Source organism: Crocodylus porosus, unplaced genomic scaffold (assembly GCF_001723895.1).
Source record: "Crocodylus porosus isolate Cpor-Errol unplaced genomic scaffold, CroPor_comp1, whole genome shotgun sequence".
Lineage (NCBI taxonomy): Eukaryota > Metazoa > Chordata > Crocodylia > Crocodylidae > Crocodylus > Crocodylus porosus.
In genome coordinates this window covers 132,591,862-132,608,478 of record NW_017728931.1, presented here as the reverse complement: position 1 = coordinate 132,608,478, position 16,617 = coordinate 132,591,862, and the positions used below count along the sequence as shown (strand labels likewise).

At 46.3% G+C, this 16,617-nt stretch overlaps 1 protein-coding gene across 1 annotated transcript in view; it reads right to left on the bottom strand.

Moving 5' to 3' along the window:
- Positions 1–16,572, bottom strand: part of CDNF (cerebral dopamine neurotrophic factor) — a 19,762-nt gene extending 3,190 nt beyond the window's left edge. The window contains exons 1-3 of the mRNA XM_019543673.1: positions 16,308–16,572; positions 5,645–5,772; positions 2,116–2,257 (exon numbers count right to left, since the gene is read on the bottom strand). Of these exons, the coding sequence (XP_019399218.1) occupies positions 2,116–2,257; positions 5,645–5,772; positions 16,308–16,326 (289 nt within the window). The 5' untranslated portion in view covers positions 16,327–16,572. The remainder of the gene's footprint in view (positions 1–2,115; positions 2,258–5,644; positions 5,773–16,307) is intronic.
- Between the last annotated feature and the right edge of the window lie 45 nt (positions 16,573–16,617).

Sequence of the window (16,617 nt, the reverse complement as noted above, 5' to 3'; positions counted from 1 at the left end):
GGTCTGTAGTAGACTCCCACCGTTGTGTCCCCTGTGCCGTGTTCCCCACGGATTTTAACCAGAAGGTCTCCAGTTGTCCACCCTGCTCGCCAACATCAGCTTGCAGGGATGTATAGCTTTCCTTAACATAGAGACCTACACCCCCACTCTTTTTATCCACTCGATCTCTCCTGTACAGGGTATAGCCATGTATACCCATGGTCTAGTCATGGATGGAGTCCCACCAGGTCTCCGTTATCCCTATGATATCATAATTATTTGCGTTAAGCAGGAGGACAAGCTCCTCCTGCTTATTCCCCAGGCTCCTGGCATTTGTGTACAGACAGGCAAGTGTCCCCTTGGGCGCTCTTGCCTTGCCCACAGATTGTACCAGGGCTGGGGCAGGGGTGGGCTCCTGGCTTTGCAAGAGTTGCTTAGCGGGCCAGCAGTGCGGTAGTCCCCCCATCCCTCAGTGGGCTTAGTTTAAAGCCCTAGGGAGCAGGTCAGCCGGTCTGGCTGAGAAGAGCCTCCTCCCCAGGGGAGAGAGGTGGAGGCCATCTCTTCCCAGCAGCTCACTGCCTTTCTCCAAAGAGCAGGCTGTGGTTATGGAAGCCAAAGCCTTCCCAATGACACCAGCATCGCAGTCTTTGGTTAACTACATGGATCCTCCTCTCCCTCCTCAGCCCATACCCTGAGACTGGGAGGATCGAAGAGAACACCACCTGCACCCCCAGACCCTTTAGCCCCGCTCCCAAATCCCTGTAGCGCCGCATGACCCAGCTGGGAGCGCTCTGAGCCGTGTCATTGGTGCCCACATGAATAAGGAGCATGGGGTAGTGGTCTGTGGGCTGGAGGAGCTTAGGGATCTTCGCAATGTCATGAATGTGGGCCCCCGGGAAGCAGCAGACTTCCCGGGCTAAGGGGTCGGGGCGGCAGATTGCCCCCTCAGTCCCCCTCAGGATGGAGTCTCCCATAACAAACACCTTACATTTTGTCTTGGGGGAGTGGGGGCAGTAGCTGCAGTTGAGCCTGTGTTGCCTGCAGAAGCTCTGCTGGGGCTGCAAGAGGTGTACCTGTTGCTAAGCTCCGGTGGGGCAGGGGCCTTGGTACAGTGGGCCTTAGGGCCCTTGACCACCTTGGTCCAGGCCCCTGACTGGACAGTGGGAGGTCTCCCTTGTCCTGGAGGGAGACCATGGTCTACCCTCTGGCTCCCAGGGGAGAAGGGCCTAGCAGTAGGAGTCTATCTCCTGCTCAAAGTCCCTGATGGCACGCGATCTCTGGATTGTGGCCTGGAGCTCCTACAGCTGGCAAACCAGAGACCCCAAAAGGGAGCAGACCCCACATGGGGAGATGGCCATACTCCCAGGCCCCAGAGCCTGAAAAAGGGACAGGCAGCCCCCGCAGCCCAGAGCCAGGGTCTCCGTCTGCGCAGAGCCGGGAACCATGGGCTCCATCTGGGTAGCTGTCTGTGAGGTGCTGGGGAGGGGCCACAAACCCCGAGGGGACCCTTGGGGTGCGGCGCATGCCCATTCATGTCATGCCTCTCGTAGGCTGGCTACAGCTGGGACTGTCTACCCTGGGGGGCTCACAGGCCGGGCCTCAGCCCTCCCGTGTGCCCTCCTACGCAAACTTCACACTAACTCACGCACTGGCAGATGAACGCGCCTGTTTGCACAGCCTGTTCGTGTGGGTCCCTGGGGGGCTGGGTGAAGTAGGGGCCTGGGTGGGGTGAGACCTGGCCCGGCTCCATTCAGCCACCTCCTCCCATGCACTAAGGGGTTAACCCCTTCCCACCACGGGCCCCACTTACCTCTAGCTGTGCTGAGGGTTGGCAGGGGGCTCCGCAGCTGCTGGGGGGCCTCTGGGGGGCTTTGGGGGAGCGGGGGCACAGCGGGCTTTCACCCGCGCATCTCTCGCTGCTCCAGAGCCTAACATGAGACTCTTGATACTTCCGAGATAAAAAATAAGCCAGAAACTCACTGGAGAAACATTTCTGGCCTAGTATGCATAGAAGTGAAACAAACACAAAAGGACAAGCCTATTTATTTTCCTTTCTACATCACAGTTTGGAATGACTATTGTTCTGAGCAGGACCCAGTGAGAATTCATGAGCGTGCACAGGTAAGGAGGCCCTACCGTATTTGAGTTCACAGATCTGAATATCAATCTTCTTCAGCTTATCACAGATCTTGGGCACAGGCACATGGGCACTCATTGGGCGGCTGACTTCACTGATGATCTTGGTAGGTGCATCACTTATTGCTCCAATGTAATAGCACTGAAACAAGCAGGACACACAGTCAGCACTGAAGAAAAACAGGAACAGTGGAGAGTGTTAAAGGGTGCATGTATTTTCAACACTTGCAGTAAAACTCAGGGTTACTGACAGCAGGACCGTCTTGTTGTGACTGTTAAATGGATCCTTCATTTAAGCTCAGCAAAATTCAGAATAATGCAAATAAGGCACCTCTGGCAAAACAGGAAGTGAATTTCAATCAGATATACCTTGCCCATAAGGTAATTTGGAAACCTTTAATAAGCAAATAGCAGCTCCGACCTTTTAGCTGAATGGCCACACTGAATGGGATTATTTCTACTTTAAAAATATACCATTATTAAAGAAACCAAGAAATACTGTATACTGTAGGCCTGTGTCAATAGGGAACTATTTGATTCAGATTCGGCCAATTTGGATGCCAGAGATTTGAGCTGGAGATCTGAATCGTTTTTCTGATTCGATTTGGCTGAATCTTTTCGGAAGATTCAGAGCCGATTCGGAGATTCAGCCATAGAGTATAATGGGAAATCAATGAAATATCTATAACTTTGTTGTCTTTTGGCTGATTTGGATGAAACATACAGGGATGCTGAGAGCATGTTGTGTGCCAAGTTTCAAGGTGATAGGTGCAGGGGTTTCTGGGAAACTGCACCTCAAAGTCCTGAAAGCAAAACTCATAACATAGGTGACACTGTGTGTGTTAAGGCACAGAGGGGTGAAAACCACAGGGGTGGTAGCCCCTGCTGAGGTCACAAAGCCTGCCAAGTTTGAAGGAGCTAGGTGTAGGGGTTTGGGGGGAACTGCACCTCAAGCTGCAGACAAGCAAAACTCATGACATGGGTGACACCACGTGTGTTAAGGTGCAACAGGGTGAAAACTGCAGGCCTGCTATCCCCTGCTGAGGCCACGAAGCCTGCCAGTGTCAAGGAGATAGGTGTAGGGGTTCTGGGGCCTTGCATCTCTAGCTGCTGACAGGCAAAACTCGTGACATGGGTGCTTGTGCAACTGACTGTCTCTGTCTTGGGCCAGAAGCAGTTCCTGGCTCTATATTGATTCTTTCCTCGGCTTAGTCTGTGGTTTTGTAGGTGTTAATCCTTGCTCGTTAACTCGTTATCTAGTAGCTAGCTACTGTGTATTGAGCTGGTCCAGAGTGAATCATGATTGATTGCTAACACAGTAGTTTAGCAGCCAGGCCTGCAATAGTTCTCCCCACACCCCGGTGCCCCAAGACAGACACAGTTGCACAAGCACCCATGACCCGAGTTTTGCCTATCAGCAGCTAGAGGTGCAGAGCCCCAGAACTCCCCTGGACCAATTTCCTTGACAGCTGGCAGGCTTTGTGGCCTCAGCAGGGGCCACCATCCCTGCACCTTTCACTGTTGCGCCTTAACAGACACAGTGTCACCCGTGTCATGAGTTTTGCTTGTCCACAGCTTGAAGTACAGTTTCCCCCAAACCCCTGCACCTAACTCCTTGAAACTTGGCAGGCTTTGTGGCCTCAGCAGGGGCCTAGCATACCTGCAGTTTCACCCCCTGTGCCTTAACATACACATGTGGCGTGAGTTTTGCTTTCAGGACTTTGAGGTGAAGTTTCCCAGAAACCTCTGCATCTATCACCTTGAAACTTGTCACGCATCATGCTCTCAGCAGAGGCTACCATCCAAGCAAATTTAATTTGAATCAGCCTAAAGACAACAAAGTTAAATATTTCATTGATTCCCCATTATACTCTATGGCTGAATTGCCGAATCTTTTCCATCTTTTTCATCTCTGAATCTGAATCGTGATCTGAAGCTTTGCACAGTCCTAGTATACAATACCAGGTTAACGTTAACCTAGTAAGTTAATACATGATAATGAACTGCCAGTTACACACACATGGCACATCATGGCCCTATTAATGGTGCATGTCAGACTGTTCCTTGCACCTTTTTCTATATGAGAGAACAACCAAATGAATTAGTAAGTTAAGGGCCAAATTTTGCCACCCCTTTTCATGTTAAATACAAAGGGAATAAGGAAATATTCAACATGAGCATGTTTAGGAAGAGAAAATGCTGGGCTCACTACTGACCACGCTGATCAAGACTTTCTCATTATTTCCTAGGATGTTCCACTCCACCTTTCTGTTTCCACCTGTTTCTTGTCTTAGACAGTAAACTCTCAAAACCCAGCTTTTTAAGCTTTTCACTTTGGCACTAAATCATGGAGAGCTTAGGCTTAACATCATACATTACTACACATCAGATCTGCTGTGCACTTCAGCAGACATGGTCTGTCCTGCAGCCCCAGGCCCTGAATTTCAAAAAGGAGGGCAGTCTTTGGTCTCCTTGTGGCCATGCCCCACATCCATTTACAAAAATGCATTGAACACAAGATTGAAAAATGTAGGGGACCTGACGTGCTTCACTTCCTGGGAGCTGGCAATCAGTGCTTTTCCCAAACCCAGGAAACAAGTCATCTGTTTGCTGACAGAACAGGTAGAGCACAGGTGCCATTGGCAGCCTGCTTCACACAGTCCTACCTGCTTTGATATGAAGGGGTGAAGCAGAACTAAGAGGTGAAGGCATAGTTTGACCCACACCTATTCAGTCTTTTATTACTTGGACATAGGATCATAGGAAAGTAGGGCCAGAAGAGACCTCAGGAGGCATTTGAGTCCAACCCCCTGCTCAAGACAGGATCACCCCAATGCACTTTCCTATACAATTACTTGTCAAAACTATTCTTAAAACTGCAAGAACAACCCTTTTGAACAGCTATGGTGTACAATGCCCAGGAATGTCGAAACAGTCAAAAAGCTGCAAACACATTAATGCATAATGTGCTAATTAATGCCTAATTAATGTAGGATTTCATCCAAATGGAAAGATTCCTATTGATTTCAGTGGGTGTTGGATCAGTTCCTTTGGGATGCAGACCCTTACCCACTGGAAATTAATCTAGGATTCCCCAGACTCATTTTCACATATGCCACTGAGCATGTTTTGTGGCAAAGCAGTTAAGGTGCCTCACCACCAGGGTTTCAGCGATAATTTTGAACTCTGGTCCAGATTTGTGTCAAAGGCCACCCCCAGTGGACCCAACCGCAAAAAGGCACCTGGTTATTTGGTCTGGCAACAACAGAGATGTCTTGATATGATGCCAGACACATTACTCCCTTGTGTGCTACTGGCTACCGAAAGTGGTGTATCTTAACCAGGGCTCATTAAACCCATGCAGACCTTTGACCTTTGCTTTAAAAATGCTCTCATTGATGTAGTTAGGTCTAAATTAGTGCCTGAGAATTAGGCAGTGCAAGAAAAGAGATCTTTTTTATCCAAGCACCTTCTAATCAGTATTTTGTCATAGTTGGGGGCATGCAATATATGAAAACGAGAATGATACCAGGCGCTGTTCTTTTCCTTTTACGGTCTTGCAGCTGCTGAGCAGAGCCTCCTCTATGGCAGCCACAGTGAAGTCTGAATGCTTTTCTTTTAAGGAGTTGTAAAATTTTTCCAAGAATTCTTTACACACTGTAACAAGAAAATAAAATCTACAGGTCAAATAACGAGATCTGGTAAAGCTGCAAAAGGAATTTTAACAAGTTGGCTGAGGACAAGGACTCATTAATGCTTAAAAAAATCAAAGAGGACTGATTTTAAAATAAGAACAAAACTTGAGGGATTTAGAATATGTTTTATTTTCATCTATAGGATCCAGGAATGATAGCAACAGCTTTGTGTGTGAAAGTGGAATTTAGTTTGTCACCTCTTGATAGATCCCATTAATTCTTTTATTATAACAGCAGAGCAAAATATTTCAGCACTTTGATCTTGGGTCAATAAAGCTAATCTCAAGTCTTGTTTTAACTAGGAAAATTAATGGTGTTTAATTCCCATTTTAAAAAAATCAATTTAGGTGGCATGCAATTGGACATGGCTGACAAGTCAGTGAAAATAATGAGAAGCCATGTTCTATAAGTTCCATAAGCAGAATACAAGAGTTTTGAATCTTCAGTTATTAAAACACCCTATTCTCGTAATTTTACAGATGAGGAACTGAGGTAGAGGGAGACTGAATGGCCTACACAAGGTCACGTAGGAAGCCTCCAGTAACACAGGGAAGTGAAATCCCAGATCACAAGTTAGCCTCTTAACCACTGGGCATAAACCCTGATCTCAGCTTAGCCAACACAATGCTGATATAACTTATTCTGACCTGCACCGACCAATCAGCACCATGTCAGCTGAACACAACCAGAGGAGAAATGTGGCAAAGTAAATGGGGACAGAGCCATTTTCTTCAGTGAAATCCTGTATGCAAGCAAAACACGTCAGCCGGAGTCGCTGGTCAGTTCAGTTCCCCTGGTATGAATTGTTGAAGGACAGCAGTTGTGTAGTGGACAGTAACTATATTTTTGGAGGCTGGGTTTTTTGATTGTCCCATGTTGTCAGACAATCGGATTTTTTCCACTTGGTTACTCAAACTAAGGGAGGTGTTCCTTGATGCTCCTTCGACAAAAAAGAAAAAAAAACACCAACAACTCAGCTTCTGGAAAATGGCAAATGAGCTTATTTAGGTGTGTCTGTAGAAACCATTAACCCGCCCCCCCGATTCATAAGCTGTGTCACCAAGAATGCAGCTTTTCAAAAGGCCTCAAATTTCAATGCAAAACTGCTCAGCAGTTGTATGCTGCATTTATGCCACCTTCAGGAATGAAAAAAAAATCCTTTCCAAAGAATTGCCCTGCAAACATTAGATTAATATATTTTTCAAAATTGCTCCTAGGCATGATTTGAAATCCAGCATCCCTAGAGCTCTACCAATAATAAATCTCATTCAGGTCATTAACAAGTCAAAAGTGTTTAATGCAACTGATTCACTAAAGGGCCTTTCCTTTTCTACAAAATAAGTTTCATACCTGGTCACTTCACCTCTCCCTGCCTCAGTTGTGAAATTAAGATGACACTTACCTCCTTTAAGCGCATCACGATCTAGTTTTAGTAAGTGCTGTGTAATAGGTATATTTATTTTACCTGATACCGTTCATGGTGACACACGTGGTTACATGCCAAAGGGATCCCAAATGCTTTGGGAATTGTATCTCTTCACCCTTCAATAAAAGGCAGCCATCTCTGGGATGACACGCAGCACCAGTTTAACTGATACACCGACACTATAGACTTAAAGTGCTCTGGGTCAGCAAACCTGCGTACAGAATGGGGCTGTCAATAAAATGCAATTGCCCGCGGTGAGATGTAGCCAGGGAAGAGAGGCTGAGATATCTATTTTTACAGAAACATCTTGGGAGATCTTTAATGATCACAAGCAATGGTGACCAAGGTTTTACATCTTGGAAGGCACCACATACCAGTGCAGCACCAGTAAAGTACCATCCCGGGGAACTGGTTCTGTGCAAACTTTGAGGGGAAAGTGCCATCTGCTGTTCAGTTCCTACAGCAGCGAGTTTCTCCCTGGAGGTAGTAAGACAGACAAGGTTCTTTGGGTAAATTTGATATCTTTTATTAGACCAACTCAAATTGTTGGAAAAATTCTTCTTAGCAAGCTTTCAGATATAAATAGCCTTTGTCAGGCTGAGGAATATACCTATACCCCTAGAGGTAGTAAGTGCATTTACTCATCCTGCCCTTTAGCATCCAATAGGAACACAGGCTAATGCATCTGCCATTTAGAGCCTCCTTCAATCTTAATTTTCTAGAATTAGTCAGGACATGCACAGATTAATTAAAAAGGATGTTTTAATCCCCAGGGAAATTTCAGGGCATATAGCTAAAATGAGCAGCATGCCAAGCAGTGCAAACATATTCTCTGGTTTCCCATCAAAAACGCTGTCATGGGTTTATGGTTTTTCCATTTAGCACCATGATTTTGCTACAGGGCCCAACCAGTCCATTATGGGTGACACCAAGGAGCATCCGCACGCAAGTCTTAGCAACTCAGCCTGATTGTGAGCGTTTAGTGCACAAAGAACTTGGATTTGTGGGAAGGCACAGCTCACTTTTTGCTAATAGCTTTTCTACCCAGTTGGTCTGACCTTTGAATTTCTGGAGCCCCAAGATGCCAGAGGAGAGGATTGCTGGTATGAGTTCCCTCATGCTTCTGGGAAGGGAACAGGATTGCCCAGGTTTTTTCTCCACAGATCTAGCCATTGCAAGTCACGCTCTGGGAACTGTGCTTATACTGAAGACTAGCGCTGATGGCTGCACAGGTGAGAACCGGCCGGTTTCTGTAGAAGTTCTAGCTAAATTTCAACCTTGTTATTGCAGCTGAACTTCCCCACAATGCAGCCTTGCAACTCATAGGGAAGTCCTACTAGCTCCATTCCAGCAGGGAACATGAAGCCCCAGTGACTCTCCTAAAGTCAAAAGGAAGGCTGTAGCCGAGGAAGGAATGGAGCTCAGATCCCCGGAGTGCTAGTCAGTGCTTCCCCCCCACCCTCCCAAAGAAGCCTGACTACATTGAAGGCTTCAATATTCGTCAAACACTATTCTTGCAGGCTGGGTGTATTTTCCATTTTTCTTATTTAAAAATATTTTTTTGCTGCACCTGGTACCAACTCCATCTGCCTCAATGGGCCCATCTACAGGATGCTACGTTGCCAGAGTGACGCACCAGGGCGACATGGACTCCACGGGTGTCTCCATGTGACCAGCAGACACTTCACCGTAGTGGTGCACTCCCCCATTATAGTGCAACGCTACGGAGAAGTAGCTGCTAAAAATAAATGTGCGCCGAGCAGACAGCGCAGTATGGGCAGTTACTGGTTTAGTACTTCCTTTCGGAAGTACTAAAGCCCTAAAGCCGGTGCAGTAACATAGGGCAACATGTAGACATGTGCATCACACCCACAGCCCCCCATCCCCATGTCCCTACTTACCAGGGGCACAGCCTGGGTCCGGACTGCTGCTGCTTCCAGCCTTGCCCCACTTCTATTTGCTCCAGCATGCCATGCTGGAGCAGCAAGGGCATGCGGCAGGCAGAGAAATGCTTTGGCCAGGTGCTAAAGCATCCCTTCGGAGGACCCAGCCTCCAGTTGCTTCATGGCACTTAAGAATCCACACTGGAAACATTTTTTCACTCCTAGCATGCTGCCTGCCGCATCTCAAACTGCTTTGAGATGTCGCAACAGGCACGTACTTGCTTGTTTGGAGGTGGCCAATGTGTCCAGGACTCCCCTCCACTGGCTACAGCACTTTCGCCAATACTAATTTGCCAGGGGAATAGCAGCATATTCCGGTCTGACCAGTGCTCTATTAACTGCCCAGCAAACAAGCCAGGGTCACAGTACAGCTTTGTGTGGCAATGGCGAGAATTTCACGTCACGGCATTTGCTAGGTGATGCTGCCAGAACTATTTAACATACAATTGTGCGTGCCATTTTATATGCTAGGCTTCTTGCTAGTTGCACTGGGTTGTGGTGACTTCTTCCTAAGTGGTGGAATTGGCTTGCAATTTTGGGAAGCTTTGAGGGCTCCTGCATTAACTATTTCTGCTCTTTCTTCTCCCTACCTCCTCAACATTTCTTCAGACCTCTTCACTCTCCCTCCCCCCCCAAGTCCCCTCCTCTTTTCCTTTCACCCTGTAAACAATGTTTCTATCCCCTACAAGTCCCCTTGGTCACAGACCATCTATCCTTCTATTCCTTTTCCTCTGTAACCCAAGAGATGCAAATAAGCCAACAGCTGGACATATTTCAAAGGAATTGTTTTCAGTCATAAAACTTACACAAACCTTCATTTTAGTGACCATAAAGCTCACATTGCTGTGATCTAGCTGGACTTCTCTATCTCTTTCATCTTGTTCAGAAGCCTGAGTTTTTGAGAGAATATATTCCAGTGGCTAAAATGCTACAGCCTAAGACCTGGTCCCATTCCAGACATTGCCCCAGAATTCATATGACCTTGCTTTTAAAATAATTTCTCTGTACCTTGGTCCTCCATCTGTAAAATGAGACTCTAGCTATTTCTTGCCTCAGAGTGGGGTTCCAAGATTTAAGTTATTGTAATGCATTCAGATAGCATGCTAATGAGAGCCATATTGGTATCCTAGATGGAGAGTTATTATGGTGATGCTGTGCTTGTTACACTGGATGGCTGGAGCTGCAGACAGATGTTTCTGCAGCTGTCTGTGTCCTACCTGCATTCAAGGCCTACTCCTTAAGCATTAGTCAACAGGTAGCTTTGTGTACATGCCACCGAAGCTATCGTGGCTCTTACTATATGACATCACCTTAAAAAGCACCAGTGCACATAATCCCTTCAGAAAAAACCCTCCCCGCCAAAAACACATTTTTAATTTTGTCACTGTAGAACCCATCTTCTTTCTTTTCTCCGCTGCCCCAGTATTCGGTAGCAGATACCTGGGGGTTGATGATCACATGTGCTTTCTTGTGTCACAGATCTGAACATCATATCGAGTCCTTGGCGGAGTTTTCGAAGTACAACTTATTATGAAAGCATCTCGACTCCGGCTCAGGTTTGAGGAGTTCAGTCAATCCTTCTCTTACCTTTCTGAACGCTGGCTGCAGCAAGCCAACGGAAACACAGGTACGAGTTTGTTGGCACCTGAAATCTTCAAACTTCCTCGTGTTATATAGGGGTCCTCCTGAAAGCTTCCACCCCAGCCACAAAAGAGGACTCAAAATATGAACATGGTTAAAGTCACCCCAATCAGAAAGCAGGTTAGAAAGGACTGGATCTGGAGGTTTGTCCTTTATGACTACAAGAAGGAACATTTTGGTAATCATGCAGCATCAATGACACACCAAGCTTTCACTTCAAACACTGGTCGTGCATGGTTAGAGTTGCACAAAATCAACACTGGGCTCGACTTGTTCAGTGACTTATTTGATGCAAACATTTACATTTTATCCATGCAACAAATGGCACGCAATGCCGTTGACATAACAAAAACTTTGATATATTCCCGGTCTTTGCCTCTCTCATTTTAACCTCCATGTCCTTTGTGATTTGTTGTTCTGGAAGGAGCTGCAAGAAAGGCTTACCCCTCCACTGATGCAATCACAGAAGGCAGACTTAAAATGTCATTTGTTTTAGAGTATATAGGTTATCGGTAGCCTTTTAATCAATTGGATAGCAAAAACAGATTGGTCAGCTTCACTTTCTGGTTGGGAAACTCCAGTGTCATGTGGCTGTGACACTGGCCCGGTAATGTGTATGACCTTGATACGGAAAATTTTGTTTGGGAGGACTCTTGGGCTTCTGCACAACCTCACAAACCTGGTATGTTGCACAAAAGTAATTTTTAAGACTGGGGCCTCAATTCCTAGCTGTCAAGCACTAGCATGGTGCTGTTGCAGCGTACATTCAGTTTTTCAAGAGACTGTCTAAATCTAAATGAAAATGTTATCTTTTTAAAATGTTTCAGATTGCCATAAGAATATATTTATTCAGTTTACAGTTTGAATTTTTAAACGAAATCTAAGAGCCAAACAGTTAAGGTCCTTTTAAATCAAGTATATCCAAAAATGTTTGTGTCTCTCTCTTCCTCCCTCACACAAAACGTCCCCTGAGGGAATGTCATTTATTTTCTGTTCCTTGACATAACTGGCTTGTCATTTCTTCCTCCTCACTGCAAAGAGGAAAGCCGATAGAAAAGAAATCTTTTGAAGACAACCTGTCAGTATTCAGCCACTGTGTACTGATTAAGTCATCTATGCTAAACACGCACACAAAACAACAGATGATAACAACTTTTAAAGAGAATTCACAAAGTCATATAGATGGTAGGAGAGGGAATTTTATTATCACATTTTATTGTATACCTGTAGCAAGTATAAGCCTTAGTTGTTCCATAAATTACAGGGAGGAAAGGAAATGTAGGATCACAGAAAAATAGGGCTGGATGGGATCCCAAGAGACCATATAGTCCAACTCCCTGCTCAAGCCAGGATAATCCTTGTCTAAACTACCCCAGACAAATGTTTGTCTGCACTTAAAAATTTTCCAGTGACAGAGATTACTTAGAGGTTATGAAATATGCTCCAATGTTTAGCCACTCACATGGTTACAAAACTCTTCCTAATACCTAACCTAGATCTCCCCGGTGCAATTTCAACCAATTACTTTTTGTCCTGTTCCCTCTGGACACAAAGAACAATTGATCACCCTACTCTCTAAAACAGCTCTTCTTGAATGTCAAATTCCCCATCCATCCTCTCCTTTCCAACCTAAATAATCCTAGTACTTCCAACTATTCTTCATTTGAAGATCACTAAATCACTTTTGTTCCTCTCTCCTGCATTATGTCGTCCCTTTCCTACGTCTTTCATGAAGTATGGTGCCCAAAATTGGACGAGTCCCCCACACAAAACTAAATAATGAGCTGCATCCGAGGGTACTGAAGGAATTGGCCAGTATCATAGCAGAACCACTGGCACCACTGTTTGAGCGCTCGTGGTGCTTGGGACAGGTTCCAAAGGACTGGAAAAGGGCCAATGTGGTCCCTATTTTTTAAAAGGGGAGGAAGGAGGATCCAAGTAATTATAGGTCAGTCACTCTCAACTCCATCCTTGGAAAGGTCTTTGAAAAGATTATGAAGGATCATATTTGTGGGAGTCTAGCAGGAAAAATAATGCAGCAGGGAAACCAGTATGGATTTGCAGTAGGTAGATCATGCCTGACTATTCTGGTTTCGTTTTATGACAGGGTCACAAAATGCTTAGATGCAGTAGAGGTGGATGTTGTTTTCTTGGACTTTAGCAAGGCTTTCAATATGGTATCTCATCCCATTCTCATAAATAAATTAAGAGGCTGTGAAAGATGTTTACGCAGTCTCATGGGTGGCAAATTGGCTTAGCAGTCACACCCAGAGAGTGGTAGTAGACAGGTCAGTATTGACCTGGAAGGATGCGGGTAGTGGGGTCCCGCAGGGTTCGATCCATGGACCTGTACTCTTCAATGTCTTCATCAGTGACTTGGATGTGGGCGTGAAGTGTACTCTGTCCAAGTTTGCAGACGACACTAAATTGTGGGGTGAAGTGCACAATCCAGAGGGTAGGGAACAATTGCAGGCAGACCTGGAAAGGTTAGGAAAGTGGGCAGTACACAATAGGATGCGGTACAACAAGGACAAAAGCAGAGCGCGACACCTAGGGCATAAAATTATCCAGCACACCTACCGGCTGGGAAGTGACCCTCTCAGCAGCACAGAAGTGGAAGAGGAACTGGGAGTCATAGTAGACTCCCAGATGTCCATGAGTCATCAGTGTGACAAAATCATCAGCAAAGCCAGCTGCACTTTATCATACATCAGCAGCTGGAGTACTGCGTCCAGTTTTGGGTGCAATACTTCAAGAAGGACATTGATAGACTTGAGAGGGTCCAGAAAAGGGCCACTCGTATGGTTAGGGACATAAAGGACAAGCCCTATGAGGAGAGACTGAGGGACTCAGCTGTTGCAGCTGGAACATTTGGGAGAGAGTGGCTGGGCAGGAGCCACAGAGCCCCAATCACCTGCAGCCCCTGGGTCGCCTGCTGGACAGCCCCAATCTAGACCCTATTTTCCTACAGCGTCATACAGGTCAAAGCATTCCTGTCACTATAAGAAGTTTGGTTTAACAGTGCAGATGACTTTACTTTTACAATGATGACCAATGATGTAAGACAGTGGTTCTCAGCACTCCTAGATTCAGCTTACCCCTTCAAAACTTTCTGGTTTTAGATTTGGAAGCATCCCTGGTTGAGAACCACTGTTGTACTTAAGAACCACTGAAATAAGTGGAGGCTGAACTAGAACAGTGTGTGACAGCCAGGTGAAACTGCCCCACACACAGTGAGAGCAGATTAGGGCAACTGATGACAAATAGGAGGGGCAAAGCTAAACTCTTCAATGAGTTTTTTGCTTCTGTATTCCTGAACATGGAACAGGACAAATCTCCCAATTGGATTATAGACAAGCACAGGGGGGAAACCAGCCCACCGTTACTGCTGACTTAGTGAAGGGACACTTGGAGGGACTGGATGTGTTTAAGATAGCAGGCCCGGATGATCTTCATCCAAGGGTGCTGAAGGAATTGGACAGTGTCACAGCAGAACCACTGGCAAAGTTGTTCGAGCACTCATCTCGCTCAGGTCAGGTCCCAGAGGATTGGAAAAGGGCCAATGTGGTTCCTATTTTCAAGAAGGGGAGAAAGGAGGATCCTGGTAACTATAGGCCAGTTAGCCTTGCCTCTACCCTCAGAAAAACCTTTGAAAAAGTTATTAAGGATCACATCTGTGGGAGTCCAGCAGGAAAAATAATGCTGAAGGGCAATCAGCACGGGTTCATAACAGGGAGATCCTGCCTGACTAACTTTGTTTCTTTTTATGACCAGGTCACAAAATGCTTAGATGCAGGGGACGTAGATGTCATCTACATGGTTTTTAAGAAAGCCTTCAATATGGAATCTCATCCTGGTCTCATAAATAAACTAAGCAGCTGCGACATAAATGATTACACAGTTAGGTGGGTGGCAAATTGGCTAATGGGACGCACCCAAAGAGTGGTAGTGGACGGGTTGCCACTGATCTGGTAAGATGTGGGCAGTGGAGTTGTCCAAGGTTCGGTGTTTGGACCAGTGCTGTTCAATGTCTTCATCAGTGACTTAGATGAGGGCGTGGAGAGCATTATGTCCATTATGTCCAAATTTGCGGATGACACCAAATTATGAGGTGAAGTAAATACACTAGTGAGCAGGCAACGAATCCAGGTGGATCTGGACAGGTTGGAGAAGCGGGCAGAGCAAAATAGGATGCAATTCAGTAAGGACAAATGCAAAGTGCTGCACCTATGGAGAAGGAATCACCAGCACGCTTACAGGCTGGGGGATGACCCTCTCAGCAGCACTGTAAAAGAAAGGGATCTCAGGTTCAGTTGACTCCAAGATGAACATAAGTCTTCATTATGATGAAGTGATCAGTACAGCTAACCACACTTTATCATGCATTAGCAGGTGCATCACAAACAGGGCAAGGGAGGTGAAACTTCCTCTCTATGTGGCACAGGTGAGGCCACAGCTGGAATACTATGTCCAGTTTTGGACGCCGTAATTCAAGAGGGACGTGGATAACCCTGAGAGGGTAAAAAGGAGGGCCATGCGTATGGTTAGGGGCCTGCAGGTAAGGCCCTACGAGGAGAGATTGAGGGACGTGAATCTCTTCAGCCTCTGCAAGAGAAGGCGGAGAGGTGATCTTGTGGCCATCTACAAATTCATCGAGCAGGTGGGGGGCAGCAAGGATTAGGAGCTGCTCTGATTACCAGGGCACCTCTTGGAATAACTAGAAACAACGGCCACAACCTGACAGAAAGCAGATTTATGTTAGACATCTGGAAGAACTTCTTTACGGTAAGGGTTGCCAGAATCTCCAATAGATTTCCCTGGCAGGTGGTGCTCTCCCCTACCTTGGGGGGTCTTTAAGAGGAGACTGGACAAGCACCTGGCTGGGGTCATCTGACCCCAGCGCTCTTTCCTGCCCAGGGCATGGGGTCAGACTCAATGATCTGCTGAGGTCCCTTCCAACCTTAATATCTATGAACCTCAGTGCACAGCCAGAGAAGTCTAAAGCAGGCAGACTTTCTCCTCACAGAAACAGAAGAGAACTGTTCTACATGCCTCTGGGAGGAGCATGGGGGGGAGGCAGGAGGAGCTCTGATCAAGAACAGCTGCAGCAAGACTGGGCGCTGCTGCCTACTTTGGGTTAATGTGACCATGTGCTGCAGTGCACGGGCCAGTTCCACCTGGCTGTCGTAGTATCTCTGAGACAGTCTCATGACACCCCAGGAGGGTGCAGCACCCAGCTGAGAAACACTGACCCCTCAAGTAGTGTCCCTCTTTGCTCCCCAGTACCAATGCGTACAACCTTTTGTATATGACAGCTCTTGATACCCACTGTGCCCACTTTACCCACTCAGACCCTTGAAAGGCTCTTCCTGCAAAAGGCTCTTCCTGCAAAATATTAACCAAGAAACACAGAAGGGGTTAAGAGGCATTTGGTGAGGGCAGGACAAGAACAGAACTTTTGTTTTATGCTTTATCCTCCCCCCTTACCCTTCAGTGGTCGCTTCATTTCTACACTGCGAATTCTTAGCAGCAGAAGCCACGCCGTCTTGTACGTTTGCTAGCACATTTGGGGTGTTACTGCAACATAAATAACATTTGTCACATTCCTTTATGCAGCCTTTCAACAAGCATGAATGAAGCAGAGAAGGCACAGTCTACGAGAGACCAATATGAATCTGATTAGAGACTCCTACACGGGGCCCGATACTTCCAGGTCATCGACCGTATTTACTCGAATCTAAGACAACCCTGAATTTAAGAGAACCCCCCTCCTCCCTATAATTAGATTCTATAGATG